Source organism: Ochlerotatus camptorhynchus, unplaced genomic scaffold (genome assembly GCF_037179485.1).
Source record: "Ochlerotatus camptorhynchus isolate MF236.1 unplaced genomic scaffold, CSIRO-AGI_Acam_v1.1 ptg000544l, whole genome shotgun sequence".
NCBI classification, from domain to species: Eukaryota; Metazoa; Arthropoda; class Insecta; order Diptera; family Culicidae; genus Ochlerotatus; species Ochlerotatus camptorhynchus.
This window is the reverse complement of record NW_027041027.1, coordinates 268,277-283,932: the sequence shown is the minus strand read 5'-3', so window position 1 is coordinate 283,932 and position 15,656 is coordinate 268,277. Positions and strand designations below refer to the sequence as shown.

The 15,656-nt window shown below is 39.3% G+C and overlaps 3 protein-coding genes across 5 annotated transcripts in view; 1 reads left to right on the top strand and 2 right to left on the bottom strand.

Annotated features, from left to right (window-relative positions):
- The first annotated feature begins 5,301 nt into the window (after nucleotides 1-5,301).
- Nucleotides 5,302-6,184, top strand: DCTN5-p25 (Dynactin 5, p25 subunit). Its single transcript, XM_065236302.1, has 2 exons — nucleotides 5,302-5,712; nucleotides 5,773-6,184. The coding sequence occupies exons 1-2, from the start codon at nucleotides 5,365-5,367 to the stop codon at nucleotides 5,986-5,988; spliced, it is 564 nt and encodes a 187-aa protein (XP_065092374.1). The 5' UTR covers nucleotides 5,302-5,364; the 3' UTR covers nucleotides 5,989-6,184.
- An 11-nt stretch (nucleotides 6,185-6,195) lies between these two features.
- Nucleotides 6,196-6,713, bottom strand: LOC135713191 (translation machinery-associated protein 7 homolog). Its single transcript, XM_065236303.1, has 2 exons — nucleotides 6,610-6,713; nucleotides 6,196-6,547 (listed from the first exon to the last, which is right to left on the bottom strand). The coding sequence occupies exon 2, from the start codon at nucleotides 6,536-6,538 to the stop codon at nucleotides 6,344-6,346; it is 195 nt and encodes a 64-aa protein (XP_065092375.1). The 5' UTR covers nucleotides 6,539-6,547; nucleotides 6,610-6,713; the 3' UTR covers nucleotides 6,196-6,343.
- Nucleotides 6,714-10,613: 3,900 nt separating this feature from the next.
- mol (dual oxidase maturation factor 1 mol) overlaps nucleotides 10,614-15,656 on the bottom strand; it is a 210,664-nt gene continuing 205,621 nt past the window's right edge. For all 3 annotated transcript variants that reach the window (XM_065236298.1, XM_065236300.1, XM_065236299.1), the window contains exons 9-12: nucleotides 11,797-11,876; nucleotides 11,606-11,727; nucleotides 11,308-11,538; nucleotides 10,614-11,246 (exon numbers count right to left, since the gene is read on the bottom strand). In XM_065236298.1, coding sequence (XP_065092370.1) covers nucleotides 11,204-11,246; nucleotides 11,308-11,538; nucleotides 11,606-11,727; nucleotides 11,797-11,876 — 476 coding nt within the window. In that variant the 3' untranslated portion in view covers nucleotides 10,614-11,203. The remainder of the gene's footprint in view (nucleotides 11,247-11,307; nucleotides 11,539-11,605; nucleotides 11,728-11,796; nucleotides 11,877-15,656) is intronic.

Here is a 15,656-nt window from a genome sequence, read left to right as displayed (position 1 = left end):
AGAATTCGATCCCTAGATTCATAGCCCAAGAAGACAAGTTATCTAAGGAATTTTGCAATGGTCCTTGCAAGTCCACGGCATGTGGACCTCTTACGGAAACCACACCGTCATCTGCAAGTTGTCTTAGCGTGCATTGTTCTGCCAAACAGTTGTCGATATCTTTGACATAAAAGTTATAAAGAAGAGGGCTGAGACATGAGCCTTGGGGCAGGCCCATGTAACTAATTCTGGAAGTTGTCAGTTTTCCAAGAGAAAAGTTCATTTGCTTTTCTGACAACAAATTGTACAAGAAATTATTTAAAATTCCAGAAAGTCCACATCTGTGCAGATTGTCTGACAGAATTTCAATGGAAACTGAATCAAAAGCCCCCTTAATGTCCAAGAATACTGAAGCCAATTGCTCCTTGTGCGCAAAGGCCAGTTGAATATCTGTGGAAAGCAGCGCTAGACAATCGTTTGTTCCTTTGCTCTTGCGGAACCCAAATTGTGTATTTGATAGCAAGTTATTTGATTCGACCCAGTGATCGAGTCTCCGAAGGATCATTTTCTCCAACAATTTCCTAATGCACGAAAGCATCGCAATCGGACGGTATGAGTTATGGTCAGACGCTGATTTGCCAGGTTTTTTAATGGCTATTACTTTGACCTGTCTCCATTCAGGCGGTACAATGTTGTTTTCTAGCAAGGAATTGAATAAATCTAGCAAGCGTCTTTTAGCGATATCTGGGAGATTTTTCAGAAGATTGAATTTAATCATATCGCTTCCCGGTGAGGAGTTGTTCGATGAAAGAAGAGCCATAGAGAAATCCAGCATTGAGAATGGTCTATCCAGAGAGCCGCCACTAGGAGACGCTTCTCGAAGAATATTTTGTGCTGGAACTGAGTCCGGACAGACCTTTTTAGCGAAATCGAATATCCATCGGTTGGAGTATTTTTCACTCTCATTGAAAGATGAGCGGTTACACATGTTGCGAGCCACCCTCCACAAGGTGTTCATTGAGGTTTCTCGTGAGAGTCCCTCGACGAAATTGCGCCAATAACCGCGTTTTTTTGCTTTGATTAATTGTTTCAGCTTTGTCTCAAGCTTTGAATATTCCTCGAAGTAAGTGGAGGTTTTGTGTCTACGAAAAGCTTTGAAAGCATCAGATTTTTCTACATACAATTTTGTGCATTCTTCGTCCCAACCAGGTGTGGCTGGTCTCCTTTTAAAGGGTGCACTTGGAACTTTTCTTTTTTGTGCTTCCAGTGAGCTTTTGTAAATCAAATCGGCTAGGAATCGATATTCTTCCAATGGTGGAAGCGCATCTATTGATTCGACACCGATTGTCACCGCCGTTGCATATTTCTGCCAGTCGATGTTCCTTGTAAGATCAAATGGAACCCGAGATGGTTCTGCAGAGTGAGGGCCACACTTTATTGAAATGATGATTGGCAAATGATCGCTACCATGGGGATCATTGATAACCTTCCACTGACAATCCAATGATAGCGATCTTGAACACAAAGATAGGTCGAGTCGGCTTTCTCGAGCCGGAGGTTTTGCTATACGTGTCGCTTCACCACTGTTCAAAATAGTCAAATTGAAATCGTCACATAAATCGTAAAAAATAGCCGCTCTATTGTCGTCATATAGATCGCCCCACCCAGTACCATGGGAGTTCATATCACCCAGAATTAATACTGGGGATGGAAGAATCGAAACTAGATTCCAGAGTTGACTACGGCTAATGGAGGTTCTTGGAGCTATGCAAAGATCTTTGTTCTTCACATTTATTTGGCAAGCAACGATTTCGACGCCGGATAGAGCAGGAAGGGAAATTTTGTAGAAAGGGTAGCACTTTTTGATCCCTAAAAGTACTCCTCCATAAGAATCGTCTCTATCCAGGCGTATAATGTTAAAATCGTGGAAGTTGAGTTCTTTATCGGAAGAAAGCCATGTTTCACAGAGAGCAAATATATCACAATCAGAATTGTGAAGTAAAAATTTGAACGAGTCTAGTTTAGGCACTAGACTACGGCAGTTCCACTGTAGCACAGTGATCATATCTTCAACCTCGTTCGACGAATTATCCATCGAAAGATATGATTGATGCAAGGAGGGGCCATGAAACAGTCAATTGCTTAAGATATGATTCTAACGTTGGAAGCAAGGCAGAAACTAAGCTTCTTAGAGGGTCTTGTATGTTGAACATGTTTAATATGAATTCCACAATGTCCGAAAAAGCTAGCAAACCTCGTTCGGACTTGGATTTCTTTTGAGAAGTTTGAGGAGCAGCTTTTTTATTTTTTTTTATCTTTGTTGGGCAATGGCGGAAAATTCATGCTGCATCCAGGGATTGGATCAACAGGAGCCTTCGGTTTTGTTTTTTCATCCCCATTACCCTGGGAATTTGGCAATCGTCTGGAGGTGACTTTAGTTTTCTTACGGCGCACTTTCGGGGAGGGGCATTTTCTTTTTGAGGAACCGTCTATTTTTGAAGGTGCGTGTACCACCGTAGAATCCCCTTCATCGGATGAGTCAGAGTCCGATTCTTCAACTGACAAAACCGAAAATTGGTTTGCGTCTTGGACGGCTGATGCAGCCTTCAACATTTGAGCATATGTCTGCTTGGAGCGTCCAGAGATTGAACGCTGCACTTTATCGGAGTGCTGTTTGTACATCGGGCACTCCTGCAAGGGGTGAGGATTCTCGCCACAGTAAGCGCATTTTACTGATTCTTTGTGGCAAGAATCCTCTTTGTGGTTTTCACCACATTTGCCACAACGAGTTTTGTTGCCGCAATGGCTGGCCGAGTGTCCCAGCCTTTTGCAGTTGGTACAATTATATACCCTCTGTACAAACAGTCGCACCGGAAAAAAAGCACCATCAATTTTAACAAAGTTTGGGAGAACTGAACCTGCGAAAGTCACCCGGAACGAGTCTGAATGTTTATAAACTTTTTTACCGTCTAGCAAAGATGCTGAATGCAGTTGCCTTACATCCAGTATCTTCACTAGCGCGGTAGCGAATGTCGAGTTTTTAAAAGTTCCCGAGGCATGTTTCAAGTCCTCGACAGTCAGACTCGCGTCGGAGACCACGCCTTCTATCTCCACATCTCGAGAAGGGATGTAGATGTTGTACTCAACACTAAACAACTCGTGATCAGCAATTTTATTTGCCACATCATAAGTCGGTGCTTCTACACGCAGTTTGTTGAATCTTTCTTTGTGTACCAAGATTCCCGGATACTTACGCAGCAAATCTCTCGTTATGTCGAGAGTTTTCAAAGGTTTATTTTTGGGCCGAAAAAAGACAACCCATGGTCCTTTCGAAGACGGTTCATAGTATCTGGTTCGCGTAACGTAGGCATCGGAAGATGCCATAAGTGTTGCGCAAAAGCGGTGCGCAACCACTTAAGAAGGAAAACAAAAAATAAAACCTTCACTAATTAATTAATTTTAATTACTAGTAATTAAATTTTTTGCCCGACGTACGAACAAATCAAAAAGAAAAAAAAAAAAATCGAAACAAAAAAAAAACTTATATCTACTTGCAAAAAGTTGTCTCACTATGACCCATACTCCCCTACCAGGGGTGAGAGACAGAGTCACGCGCCACGAGGCAAAATTAAACTACAATAGGGAGGCAATGGACTTGCAAAATGTATTGTCTAATACTTATGCCGGTTGTAAACAACCTATCAGCCGTTGCAGCTAGATGGTCCGTTTGCTGCTGCTGGTGGTGATGATTGGTGTTGGTGGGTCGGCACGATGATGAAAAAATGGCTTGACGACCGGATGGATTACCGGGGTGGATTAAAGCTGGATGGCAACTCCAAGGGGCTCGGCCCATGGAATTCCACTTCCTCTGTTGCACACTGGTCACTTGGGGCACCCAATGGGGGGGTGAAAAAACCGCTCGGGCGGAAAAAACACCGAAAAAACTAGATGCCGCGCGACTGAGACCGGGACGTTGTTAACCGACTGAGTGTTCAACTAGGAATGTGAGGGCGTATGTTGTTCCATTTTCTTCTGTTCCTGGGAGAGGGAAAAGGAAGGGGTTGAAATTCGAACATCCAGATAGTGTCAAAAAGCACAGTGAAGGATACATTTATTCATACAAACAGGCCGCCATTACCTACACGGAGATGAAAAACTACCCAAAATTAAGTACTTTTTCCTCAATTCCGGGGTTCAGCCCAATAACCCAAATTTGAGTAAATCGCATATAGTAGTTTCCATTTAACACCAGCAAAAAAATAACCTACTCTTAAGTATATTATACCCAAAATTAAGTTTAATTCACGTAAATTTGAGAATATGTAATTTACTCAAGAGTAACTTATTGGGCTGAACTATATCGTTGGGTCGAATCTCTTGTTCCTTTTTTGACAACAATAACGAGTGCAAGTGAGAGGCTGAAGTCAATATTAAGTAAAAAGAACTCAAATTTTGGGTAGTATTTTTTCTCCGTGTAGCATGGAAAGCTGGATATCAAGAGCAAATTTTCATTACGTCGAATGTAACAAAGGTAAACAAAGTCGAGCTATCAGTGTCAATCGATGCTCCTGCTATTACACTATATATACTGTCCGAATATTGGATCACATCCCATTTTTAAATTTATTTACCAGTCGAATTGCTTTTTGACGTAATCACCTTCCGATCAAAATAATTTTCGATGTTACTTAAGTCACCCGATTTCTATGGAGATGCCGTTTGCCTTAAGTAACAGCACTGAGAAACCCGTGAAAAGTGTACTTTCGTCGTTTCGCTTTCTCATTATTAAAGTGAATAAATCGAACTGTTTGTTGCTAAGATGATTTCGGTGGTCCTAAAATGATGAATGGGCTGCACGTAAGGAGACGTAATTGATAATTCTCCCGAATATCCTGGTAAATACACTTTGACTTAAGTAACAATAGGGGCCACCAAACGACGTATAATAACTTTTGACTCAAAAACCAGTATTTCTTAGCATGAAAGCTAGCGATTTGCCTTTGTATGATTAAAACCCGGCTAAATATGTTAAACATTGCTATCACTTTAAGATTATATGTGTTTAATTGGAAATAGGAATAACTTTTCGGTCATCAAAACAAAACTTTATTTTTCTCGGATCGGTGCGAATGTTACTTACGACATAATGAAAATTTGCTCTTGATATAGTGACAAAGCTGTATCACCATTTATATACCCACCATGAGCCCCACTGAAGCCACACATGTTGAGTGAAAGGAACTCAATTTTGGGTATTTTTTTCTTACCGTGTGAGTTAATTTCGATGGGCGTGAAACGTAAACGTAAACAGAAATGAAATCATCGACATCGGTTGACTAAGAAAAAAGTAGTGTCTTCCGGCCTTTTTCGTTCAACTGAATCAGCATGGACGTTTTGGATACATACTACAATAAGGAAGAATATGTCGAGACGGCTTCCGGTAACAAAGTCAGTCGGCAAACCATTCTTTGTGGTTCGCAAAACATTGTTCTCCATGGGAAAGTGATTGTCCAGAGTGGAGCCATCATTCGGGGAGATTTGGCTGCCGTACGAACTGGTCGGTACTGTGTAATCTCGAAAGGATCGGTAGTGCGACCACCGTACAAACAATTCAGTAAAGGTGTGGCATTTTTCCCGCTGCAAATTGGGGACCACGTCTTTATTGGGGAAGGAGCGATTGTATCTGCTGCTTCCATCGGATCCTACGTCTATATAGGCAAGAATGCTGTTGTAGTGAGTTTCACTGTAAATTAGGGTGAACAAAATCATTTTTTTCATTACATTTATTCCTAGGGACGGCGCTGCGTTCTAAAGGACAATTGTGTTATCGAAGATGGAGCTATCCTGCCTCCGGAGACAACAGTTGCCAGCTATATGAGATATACTGTCGACGGGAAGATAGAGGGTGGCCAAGGTAATCCGGACTTTGTTCCACATGCAATGCAGGACCTTATGGTGGAATATACGAAATCTTACTACGAACATTTCATCCCAGCTAGTGGAGCTTGACGGATGAAATAATTATCCGGGAACAAAGGATTTACCTTACATATACATCCCTTATTTATGAAAACATTTATTAATAATATATAATTATGAATTACCATTTCACATCGCCATTATTCTGATAGTTGTATGACTTTATTTGATTTGCCACACGACTAGCAGAATAGGGAGGATTGCTGAAATTTCTTTTTGATGAAAATAGTTATCTTGTGGTTGTACTGCACTTTATTGACGAAGGTATATGGTATTCATAGAGTACATAAAGATCAAATCAATAGAACCAGAGAATCGCTGATTACGCGGAAACTGTTCCGACGAGGTTTTAGAAAATTTGCATTGTCCGCAGAATCAATCAATATTATTTCTTTCCGGACTTTTTGATTCCACCAGCGCCCAAAGGACCACCTTTGGCAGCTTTCTCCTTAGCAGCTTCCAGCGCCTTGTTCTGTTCCTTCTGCTTCTGCTTGAAGGCCAAATCTTCATCGTCTATCTCTTTGGTGTCCTTCTTCGGTTGCTTCAATGGCTTTTTCTTACCTCCGTCTCGACCAGACATTTTTCAGTTCTGGAAATATAAATATGCAGAACTACATGATTTATTACTAACTTTTTAAAGGATAACCATACCTCTGTTAAATTTTCCTTAAATATGAAATATAAAAGTTAGCACTTCAAAAATGCTTCCCTGATACTTATACGAAACACGAGAGTTGAGGAGCTAATTGAAAGAATGACCGCGAATGTCAGCCACATGAGTTTTGACAATCTGATATACACGCTATATCTAAACTACCCAAATTTGAGTAGGATCTACTATATCGATCAAAAGTAAAGTTTTTTCACTCTAAGCTACGATTACCTAAAATTATCGGTATTTTTTACCAATAAAAATCGTTACTATTTACTTTAAATATGCTATTTTTTACCATCAATTACGACATTTTTAACTTTAATTATTGGTAAACCATCACGAAACGAAAATTAATTATTTAATTCATGTGTTTCACTTATACATTTTTGCCAAAACCTCAGCCTTATACCACAAGCCAATATGGTCTTGTTGTTGCACTACCAGGAAAAAAGCACTTCAAAGGATTCAGAACAAAGTTCTGAAAATGATTTTGAAGTTGCCTCCCTGGTACAGTACTACAGAAGTACATAGAATTTCGAATGTTGAGACTTTAGAACAAATGTCCAACAACATAATTAATAATTTCAGGCAAAAATCGTTGCAATCCTCAATTGCAACGATTAATTCCCTTTATACTTAGATAAGATTTAGTTATAGTTTTTAGTTTTAAGATATCATATAATATCAAATAAAGAGTTAAAAAAAGGGAGCTTAGAAGCAGAGGGGTGAAGTCAATTCTCTTCATAGATTTCCTCTTTTGATGACCATGGCTTCACTAACCTGTTTCGCACTATTTCTGCTAAGCTCTTCTATCATTCAGAATCATTCAGAACAACAAATGTATCAATGAATGTGTTTGCGTCGAGTTATTAACGAAACAGGAAGTCGATGAAGAGAATCGATCAAAATCACTTGCACCCCTCCTTAAAACATTGATTACAACTCTGGAGAGCATATTGTGTGGTCTTTGAGGGCGCGTGGTTCTGAATATGGCGATGAGTGTGCAAAATGTTACACAATTACATCCTCTCTATTCGCACACGCCCGAAGAACGGAGGCGAATGCCACTTCGACTTTTTTCGTCTACTAACGACTCTCTGATGACAGTGTTGGGGAAGCTGCATATGCATGTATGTAATTGGTGGATTTGTTAGCTAGTTTGACGCATTTGGACAATGCTTGACATTTACCACTTTTTCAATAGTTTCTTGTGGATTGGTGATAAAATTATTGAAATTGGTCCAGGGGCAGCTGAGTTATTAACGTTCAAAATCTTTCATAATTTCGTTACATGTTCCATTTTCGGTTTTCACAAAGTGTACCGCCATATAAAAATCACAGACGTAGTCCTACGTCAAAATACCCATTTTCGCTAAAAGCGCCCCTCCTCATTTAATGGGTAAACTATGGTTTACTCATTAATGGGTAAATGGGAGCGCTGTCAATAAATTGGCGTTTTTTTTTACCCATTTTCTTAAATTGCGTTTTTCGTAAAATGGGAAAAAATACATTTTTTTTTCAAATGGAGTCCGCCTTGATATAAAAAACATTCTAATACATTGAAAATAAATGCAGGTGTTCCGATCAAATTTTATTACACGAAATATTATAATACCATATTGGATAAAACTGTATTGAAGAATCAAAGTGACGATTGACTTACAGATGGCGAGTCGGTGAAAATGGTAATGAAGTTTTAATATCAGCCAAATTGCATGACATTTTTTTTTGGTACATCATCATTTTTGTATTTGCGGATCTTAAAACTAGGTGTCGCATAACCAGTTTTAGCTTTGCTTTGATTCGCCAATTGACTTATCCGTAAGCCTCTCCAACGTTTCGGAATCTAACTTTTTCCGGAGATCGTCCATTTTCGCTAACAAAGCTGCGGACAGTAACTGTTTGCATTCCCAATGAGTCGGTGACGATTTCGAAGTGTTTTTTCACCCATTAGTGGGTAAAAAAATCTACCCATTATATTTTTCACCCATTTTATGATTTGAAAATTCCCCCATTTTTGGCAGCTGCGTACATGGTTTGAAAATGGGTATTTTTTACCCATTAATGGTTTTTCGCGAAATACCGTGTACTTTCCATAGAGATTGCTAAAGTATGATCAACAATCAATACGAAACTAACGATTTTAAATTGGCTCACCACTTTAGTAGCCTATTGGTCCCAAGCAAACGATTAACGTACCCTATTCTAGTTGAAATTCTATTACTACACTATGTTTGTTTTGATTCGCTATGAAAGTTTGACAGATAACATCAGGGGTGTGAAGATTCATGCAGAACATGCAGGGGTGAGTGAAATAGCTTGGGACTGCTTGGGACCGTTGTTCTGGTACTGAGTGAGCCAAAAATAATAATGATTTTCTTCGGGACCCAGTGGTCTTAGAGTTACCTCTATGGTATGATTGTGTCAGTGATTTGTTTTCACCAGGAAAATTTTCCGCTATACACAACAAAAAAAGCTGTTGAATATGACATCGAAACTGCTGCAACCAGGTCAATCCATCGGTTGTGTAATATCACATTGTACGATGTACATCGATTTTGCGAACAAAATTACATCCATTGATGTAATATTGTATCTGCTTTTTGCTATTACATCATTATTTCATACATCAGCTTGAATTACGTTGATCGATTTTACATTTTGTTTTGCTGTGTAGAGCTTTTTGACATTTAATCGGCACACACTACTGCACCATTTAAATCGAATGAGTGCGAGCAAGAGGGAAACAGATTAGTGGGATAACAAACCGTCCATTCATCCATGTGCGCTAGATAGAGAAAGACAATTAAACGTCAAAAAAGTCTAAGAAGTTTTTTTTCCCGATGAAAACATTTTGCGTATACGTATACGTGACGTAGTGTGCGTACGATAAACGTCGGCAATATCTATAAACGAATAAAGGCCCAAGCGCAATGACAGTGGAAGCGATACGTCAGTGGCAGCGGAAAATCCCGATCTGAGTAAAGGCCCTCGCACATTAGATCCGGATCGGACGCGTTGCGGCAAAGTGACAGCTAAATCTATTTTCTAACTGTCAAATTTACGTCAACGCAACGCAAACGGATCTAATGTGGGTGGCCCTTAAGCCTACTTGTCAGATTGAAAACTAGTTAGAACCTAAGAGAAGAGGTGACAATACGGGGGCGAAAATGAACCACTTTTCTGTAAAACGTGAACCAGCTCCTGATTGGCCGATTTCATGTGCGTATGATAGAGATAGAGATAGATAAAGATAGAGATAGAAATAAAAGAGGAAGAAGCCAATTGTCACCTCTTCCTCTTAGGTTAGAACCAAATCGACTTCGGTTAGGCATCTTGATGTCATTTGTGGTTGGTACCGGCCCATGTGAGTAGATGAATGGGTGCGATATCCTACGCAGGTGCGGAAGCTGCCTTCCTGCATATTCGATTGCCGTCAATGGATGGCAATCGATGTCCGTCGGTGATTGGCACTAGAGCTTTTTGACGTTTAATCGGCGCACACTACTGCAACATTTAAATCGAACGAGTTCGAGCAAGAGGGAAACAGATTAGTGGGAAAACAAACCGTCCATTCATTCATGTGTGCTAGATAGAGAAAGACGATTAAACGTCAAAAAGGTCTCTAGATTGCGGAACAGAGACCGACGTTAAATATAGGAAAGAAGAAGAAGAAGAAGAAGAAGAAGAAGAAGATGTCTTTTGTGACAACTGTCAAACTTGCCGACGGTAAATAAAGGAAAGATAAACTGTCAAACTTGCCGTTTCCGTTCAGCTTCCACCCACATTGCCTTAACATTCCCATTTGAATAGGAAATCAAGCAAAGATGTGGCTGTTCTGCTTTTATGGGCAGTGTGCAAGCTTGTTGATTACCAACAGACGTTGAAAATTTCCTTGGATCCAAGATATTCTGAACTTATCGCATATTGTTTTTTATCCAGGTCATTGCACTGTCACGCTGAAATGGGTCTATTTCTTTCCGTATAGCTTTTCATACAGTACGTTACAATCAATTTTATTTGTTCACGATTCGCCTACCATTACAATCTTCTTCTTCATCAATGACACATTTTTAATAATACTCAAATCTGCAAATAACACCTCTTTGTCACTGGTTCCGGTAAATTAAAATTCAACCTACATACTCGTAAAATTCCCTACACAATCAAATTAATAAATAACTTAAAAGGACATGATACTCTCTCATGGTAGTCTTGCAATCGATGCTGATATCTGTTATGAATATGGTTTATGTTTATGCGAATTGGCCAGTCTTAATTCTAAGCAATTGATGAATAATTCCTAGAATACTACTATTGCTACTATAAGGCTAGACGTTCAGTTAAAATATGCTCCATACGAAGCCATTTTCCATATGTCCTAAGCTAAAATTGTTTCGTCCTATACTTAAGGTAAGTCGCATTTGAACAAGGCCTTGCAATTGTTTTGTCAATTCGGTGTTTTACGATTTAATATCACAAGAGATTCATCACGCAAATTTGCACACGTGTGTTTCTTATTTTTTTATGTGAGGATTGGCTTCCGGTTCTAAACCGATTTTTATGGTTGATGTGAGTGGCTGCCCTCGTCTACCAATTGGAAATTTCGCGGGTACGCTCCAGGGGTGGTTTGCTACAATATGATAACAAAGTTAGTTCGTTAAACTTTATTGAGAAGAAAATCAGCGCATTACGGCAGCATTCTGGAGAGTGCAACTTTATGCAGCGATTGAGACATGGCAGCTGCGGATGCGATACTGGAGTTGGAATCTTGCGAAATAGTACGCTGAATTCCTTGCGGTGGCGTCTGTTGAGCACGACGGAATGGATAGCGCCAAGGCGACTTGGGAACATCCTGCTGGAAGCCACGGTTCTCGACACCCACCTTATCATTCGATTGTTCTCGTGTTTTCGATGATAAGCGACTGAAATCGATGGTGTTATTAAACTAGTTATGTGATTATTTCTTAGCACTATAAGAACGTAGCATACCGTAGGATTCGCGATCCGAGCCCAGGAGGATCCTCTAGACCTTTGCTATTACGTTTGCGGTATCGGACATCGTGAGATTCTTCCAATATCACGTGTCTGTCGTAGGGAGTGTCGTAATAGACCTGGAATGGACAAAGCATTTATGACTATGTTGCTCAATAGTCGAAACAGTGTTTGAATTCGTTGCAAACCTCTAGAATCGTCGAGAAGCGATGTGGCCATACCAGGTCAATAATGGATATGATCAGTCCCACCGATAAGCAGAGAATGCCTAAAATTAAGAAATAAATATGTTTTCTCTCTAACCTCAGACGCATTACAAGCTGAAATTCAGTTTTGTTGCAAATTTAAAGACCTCTTATACCTAAGAAAGGTCTATAAATCATTTGAAATTATCCGAAGACTTGTGGAGTGTGTGTGCATTTTGAAGACCTGTTTTTGAGGTTTTGGGACACCTCTAATTGATACAAATTACTTTTATAAGTCGAAAGGGCTACCCACATTAGATCCGTTTGCGTTGCATTGCTAATTCCTAATGGCTAAGCAACTTTGTCGAAGACCGCAAATCGATTCGACTTCTGTGCAGAAAGGGACATAGACTTCTCTGACGTTTGTGAATTGCACAAGTATTAGTGCAGAACTTTGGGTAAATTCAAAGGTTTTTTTGCACTAATACTTATAATTTACCCCGAGGTTCTGCACTAATACTTGTGCATTTCACAAACGTCGGTTTTGATGCGATTCCCATACATTTTGCCATACCAACTTTAAAGATCTCCCGCAAATCCAGATCAAAATCAAATTCGTTTAAATTTGAAACAGTTTTTGGGGACCTCAATGCAGATCGAAAACGCACCACCTTGCTTATTAGTTGACTTATACATTTTATGAATAATCAGCTATAGAAATTTGCCAAAAGGTATAAGGAGATTTCTATCCGTGTAGTGTCTTTTGGTTTTTGGCAACACGTTATTTCTCGATTACTTTTTCGAAGGAACGTATCAGCTTTTGTAAAAAATGCATTTGATCGTCGATTTGGCGTAACTGGTAGCTCGTCCACGCATACTAACACTATTGTCAGGAAGGGGAAATTTACCCCTATTTGATGGTAGTGTTAGCGTGCGTGGGCAAACTACCAGTTACGCCAAATCGACGAAAAAAAAATACATTGTTTACAAAAGCTGAGTGTGGTTTCACTTGCTTGTTCATGGGGATAAGAGATGATTAGAAATCTACGATTAATTATATAGGAAGCACTGTTACAAAATTGTGGAAAATTAATTTAACATTTTAGGAAAATCATACTTGATCAACCTGAACTACCCATAAACGCATAACAGTCCCATTTGAATATAAAATCAAGCAAACATTAGACTGGTATGCTTTTACGGGCAGTGAAGTCTTGAAATGTATGCAGAGGGTTTAATTGAATCTTCGAGATTTTTTGAAAATTTCCTGACCACCCTTCTGTCCTGGAAGAATATCTGAGACATATTTGTAATGTTGAAGAGTTGCAAATCTTCAGATTAATGCTTTATCTACCTGAAGTATTGAAAAAATATCTAGAAAACTTCATTATAACTTATAAAATGTTCAATGCACATCTGCAAAATTCCGTCAACTTTTAGAAAATTCCCTCAATTTCTTCGAAGTTCCCTAAACTTCTTCAAAATTTCATAATCATTTTTTTTCAAGCTGTCTTAATTCTACTAAGATCGCAGAACATTATGAACGTCTCCGAAATTTCGGCAAGATCCTTAAACTTTTCTACGAATATCTTGAATCTTTGTCATTGACGAAAAATGAATAAGATTTTGACAACGGTTTTTTTTTTTTTTTTTTTTTTTTTTTTTTTTTTTTTTTTTTTTTTTTTTTTTTTTTTTTTTTTTTTTTTGACAATAAAGTCTATCAGTGACTATGTGAATAACAATTTGGTCAATATCACGCGAAAGTCTGCCAGTGACTATGACAAATCTCAGCACTGCATCTGGGATGTTCCCTGCAATTAAAAGAAATTCCCAATACAATGGAAGAGCTTTTTTGAAGTAAGTTTTTTGTCAAACTGCTATAAAGTTTGCTGCACTGATATGATGATCTTTGAAATTTGAAGAAGTTTTCTGAACTTTTACGATTTTATATTTAGCTTTTACGAAATTTCCTCAACATCTACAAAAATTTCCAAACTTGAACAAACATGAAGATCCCTGCTTTTTTACAATAATCCATGCACTTCTATGAAGTTTTTTGAAGTCCCTGTAACTGCTATAGGGTGTTTCAGAAAGTATATGCACACTTTCAATTCGCGGACATTTCTACCCCGATGAACTTTATCAGCTGTTCCTCGATGTTTGTTGTTGTTTACTTATTGCTCAACAAATTTGTGTGCGAAAAGTGCTTTTTTTTTTACAAAATCATCAAAATGCGAGGCATTTCCCCGGAAAAGCACAAAAAGATCGGGCACAAATGGTGCACTATTCTTAACCTACCAGTAAGAAAGTTGACGAAAGTAGAGGAACTAAGTTTCGGAGCAGTCCAAACCGCCAGCCAGAAGTTCAGTGAAGAAGTTACCTTCGAGGACACACCGAAATCTGACCGTAAACCGGGGCCGGTGGACCGAAACTTGGACCAGAAGATCACCCAAACTTTCATCAAAGAGTTAAGTCCAACGTGCCAAGACAAGAAACGGGCTGAAAACGTTCAAGATGTAGAAGAAGCCGAAACGGATTCAAGCCGAGGGCTCGAAAGCTATATGATAGCCTGCTGTGTGAAAAATTGGCCTGAGTTATCATGGACGATGAAACATACGTCAAATTTGACTACAAAACACTTCCGGGAGACCAATACTACGCAGTCCGTGATGGTCAGAAAGTTAACGATGCCGATAAGTCAATTTTCACCGAAAAATTTGATTAGACCATGGTTTGGCAAGCGATATGTCCGGAGTGATTTGAAATTTGGGCGTAATTGCTTTTGTAAACAAACACTTCAATCACCGATTTCTCGCGAATAAAAACTCAGGCTAGAAAACTAACAACACACTCATGTAGAGGAATGATTCCTTTGTCATTTGGAATAGTTTGTTTGCGAGATTGAGCTTTTATTCGCAAGAAATCAGCGATTGACATATTTGTTTACAATAGAAATTACGCCCAAATCTCGAAGTTCTCCAGATGTGAGTGTGGCAAATTGTCAAAGCCATTTCAGGGGAAACATCCCTAATAAAAAATTACCATACACGAATGATAACCCAAATGATTGAACTATTCCACAAATGGTTTGGATGATACCCCGAACACGTCGTTAAGCACATTAACCATAACATTTTTATTAGGGATGTCAGAAGGGTCTAACTCGAAACGTAAAACAATGACTTGGATCGTCGGTTTCTTACGAATGACAACACAGCCACTGACAGAACAATGCTTGTTCTATGACTTCTATGAGCTGGTGTAGTTAGATTCCGTGGGTGTGTGGCCATTCAAGAGAAATCGACGTTGAACACTGACATTTATGTTCGGGAGTGTTTGAATCAGCTGCTTCGGCCCATGTTCCGTCAGCAGTACTATTTTGGTCCGATTTGGTGTCAATACATTACTCGAAAGACACCGTAGCTTGGCACAAAGCCAACAATGTGTAATACTTGCCGGAGGCCTGTCCAATCGAAACTTTTTGGGCCCTTTCCAAGGTATATCTATGGAAACACTTTAAGGCAGCGAATTTAATCGAAGAATTTTGAAAAAGACTGAACAAAAGTGGCCAAAATTATCGCCAAGGAATCTGTGCTGAAGCTCATGGGCAGCGTCAGATCAAAAGTTCGCTCCTTGGCATACGATTAAAGGAACTGCGGAATATTTTCATCCAATTGAAAGAGTCATAAACGGTTTGTTCGAAGATTTTGGCGAGCATCACGATCCAAGTGAATGGCGTTTGTTTTTCGACAGCAGTAAACTGAGTTTGAAGGCTGTTTTACTGCACCTAGGAAACAGGAAACCCTCTATATCACTGGCTCATGTTATTAACATGAAGGAATCACTGGCACTGTTACTGGATT

Coding starts and splice junctions, on each gene's coding strand:
- DCTN5-p25 (XM_065236302.1), top strand. CDS start 5,365: ATGGACGTTTTGGATACATACTACAATAAGGAAGAATATGTCGAGACG. Junction 5,713..5,772: donor TAGGCAAGAATGCTGTTGTA/GTGAGTTTCACT, acceptor ATTTATTCCTAG/GGACGGCGCTGCGTTCTAAA.
- LOC135713191 (XM_065236303.1), bottom strand. CDS start 6,538: ATGTCTGGTCGAGACGGAGGTAAGAAAAAGCCATTGAAGCAACCGAAG.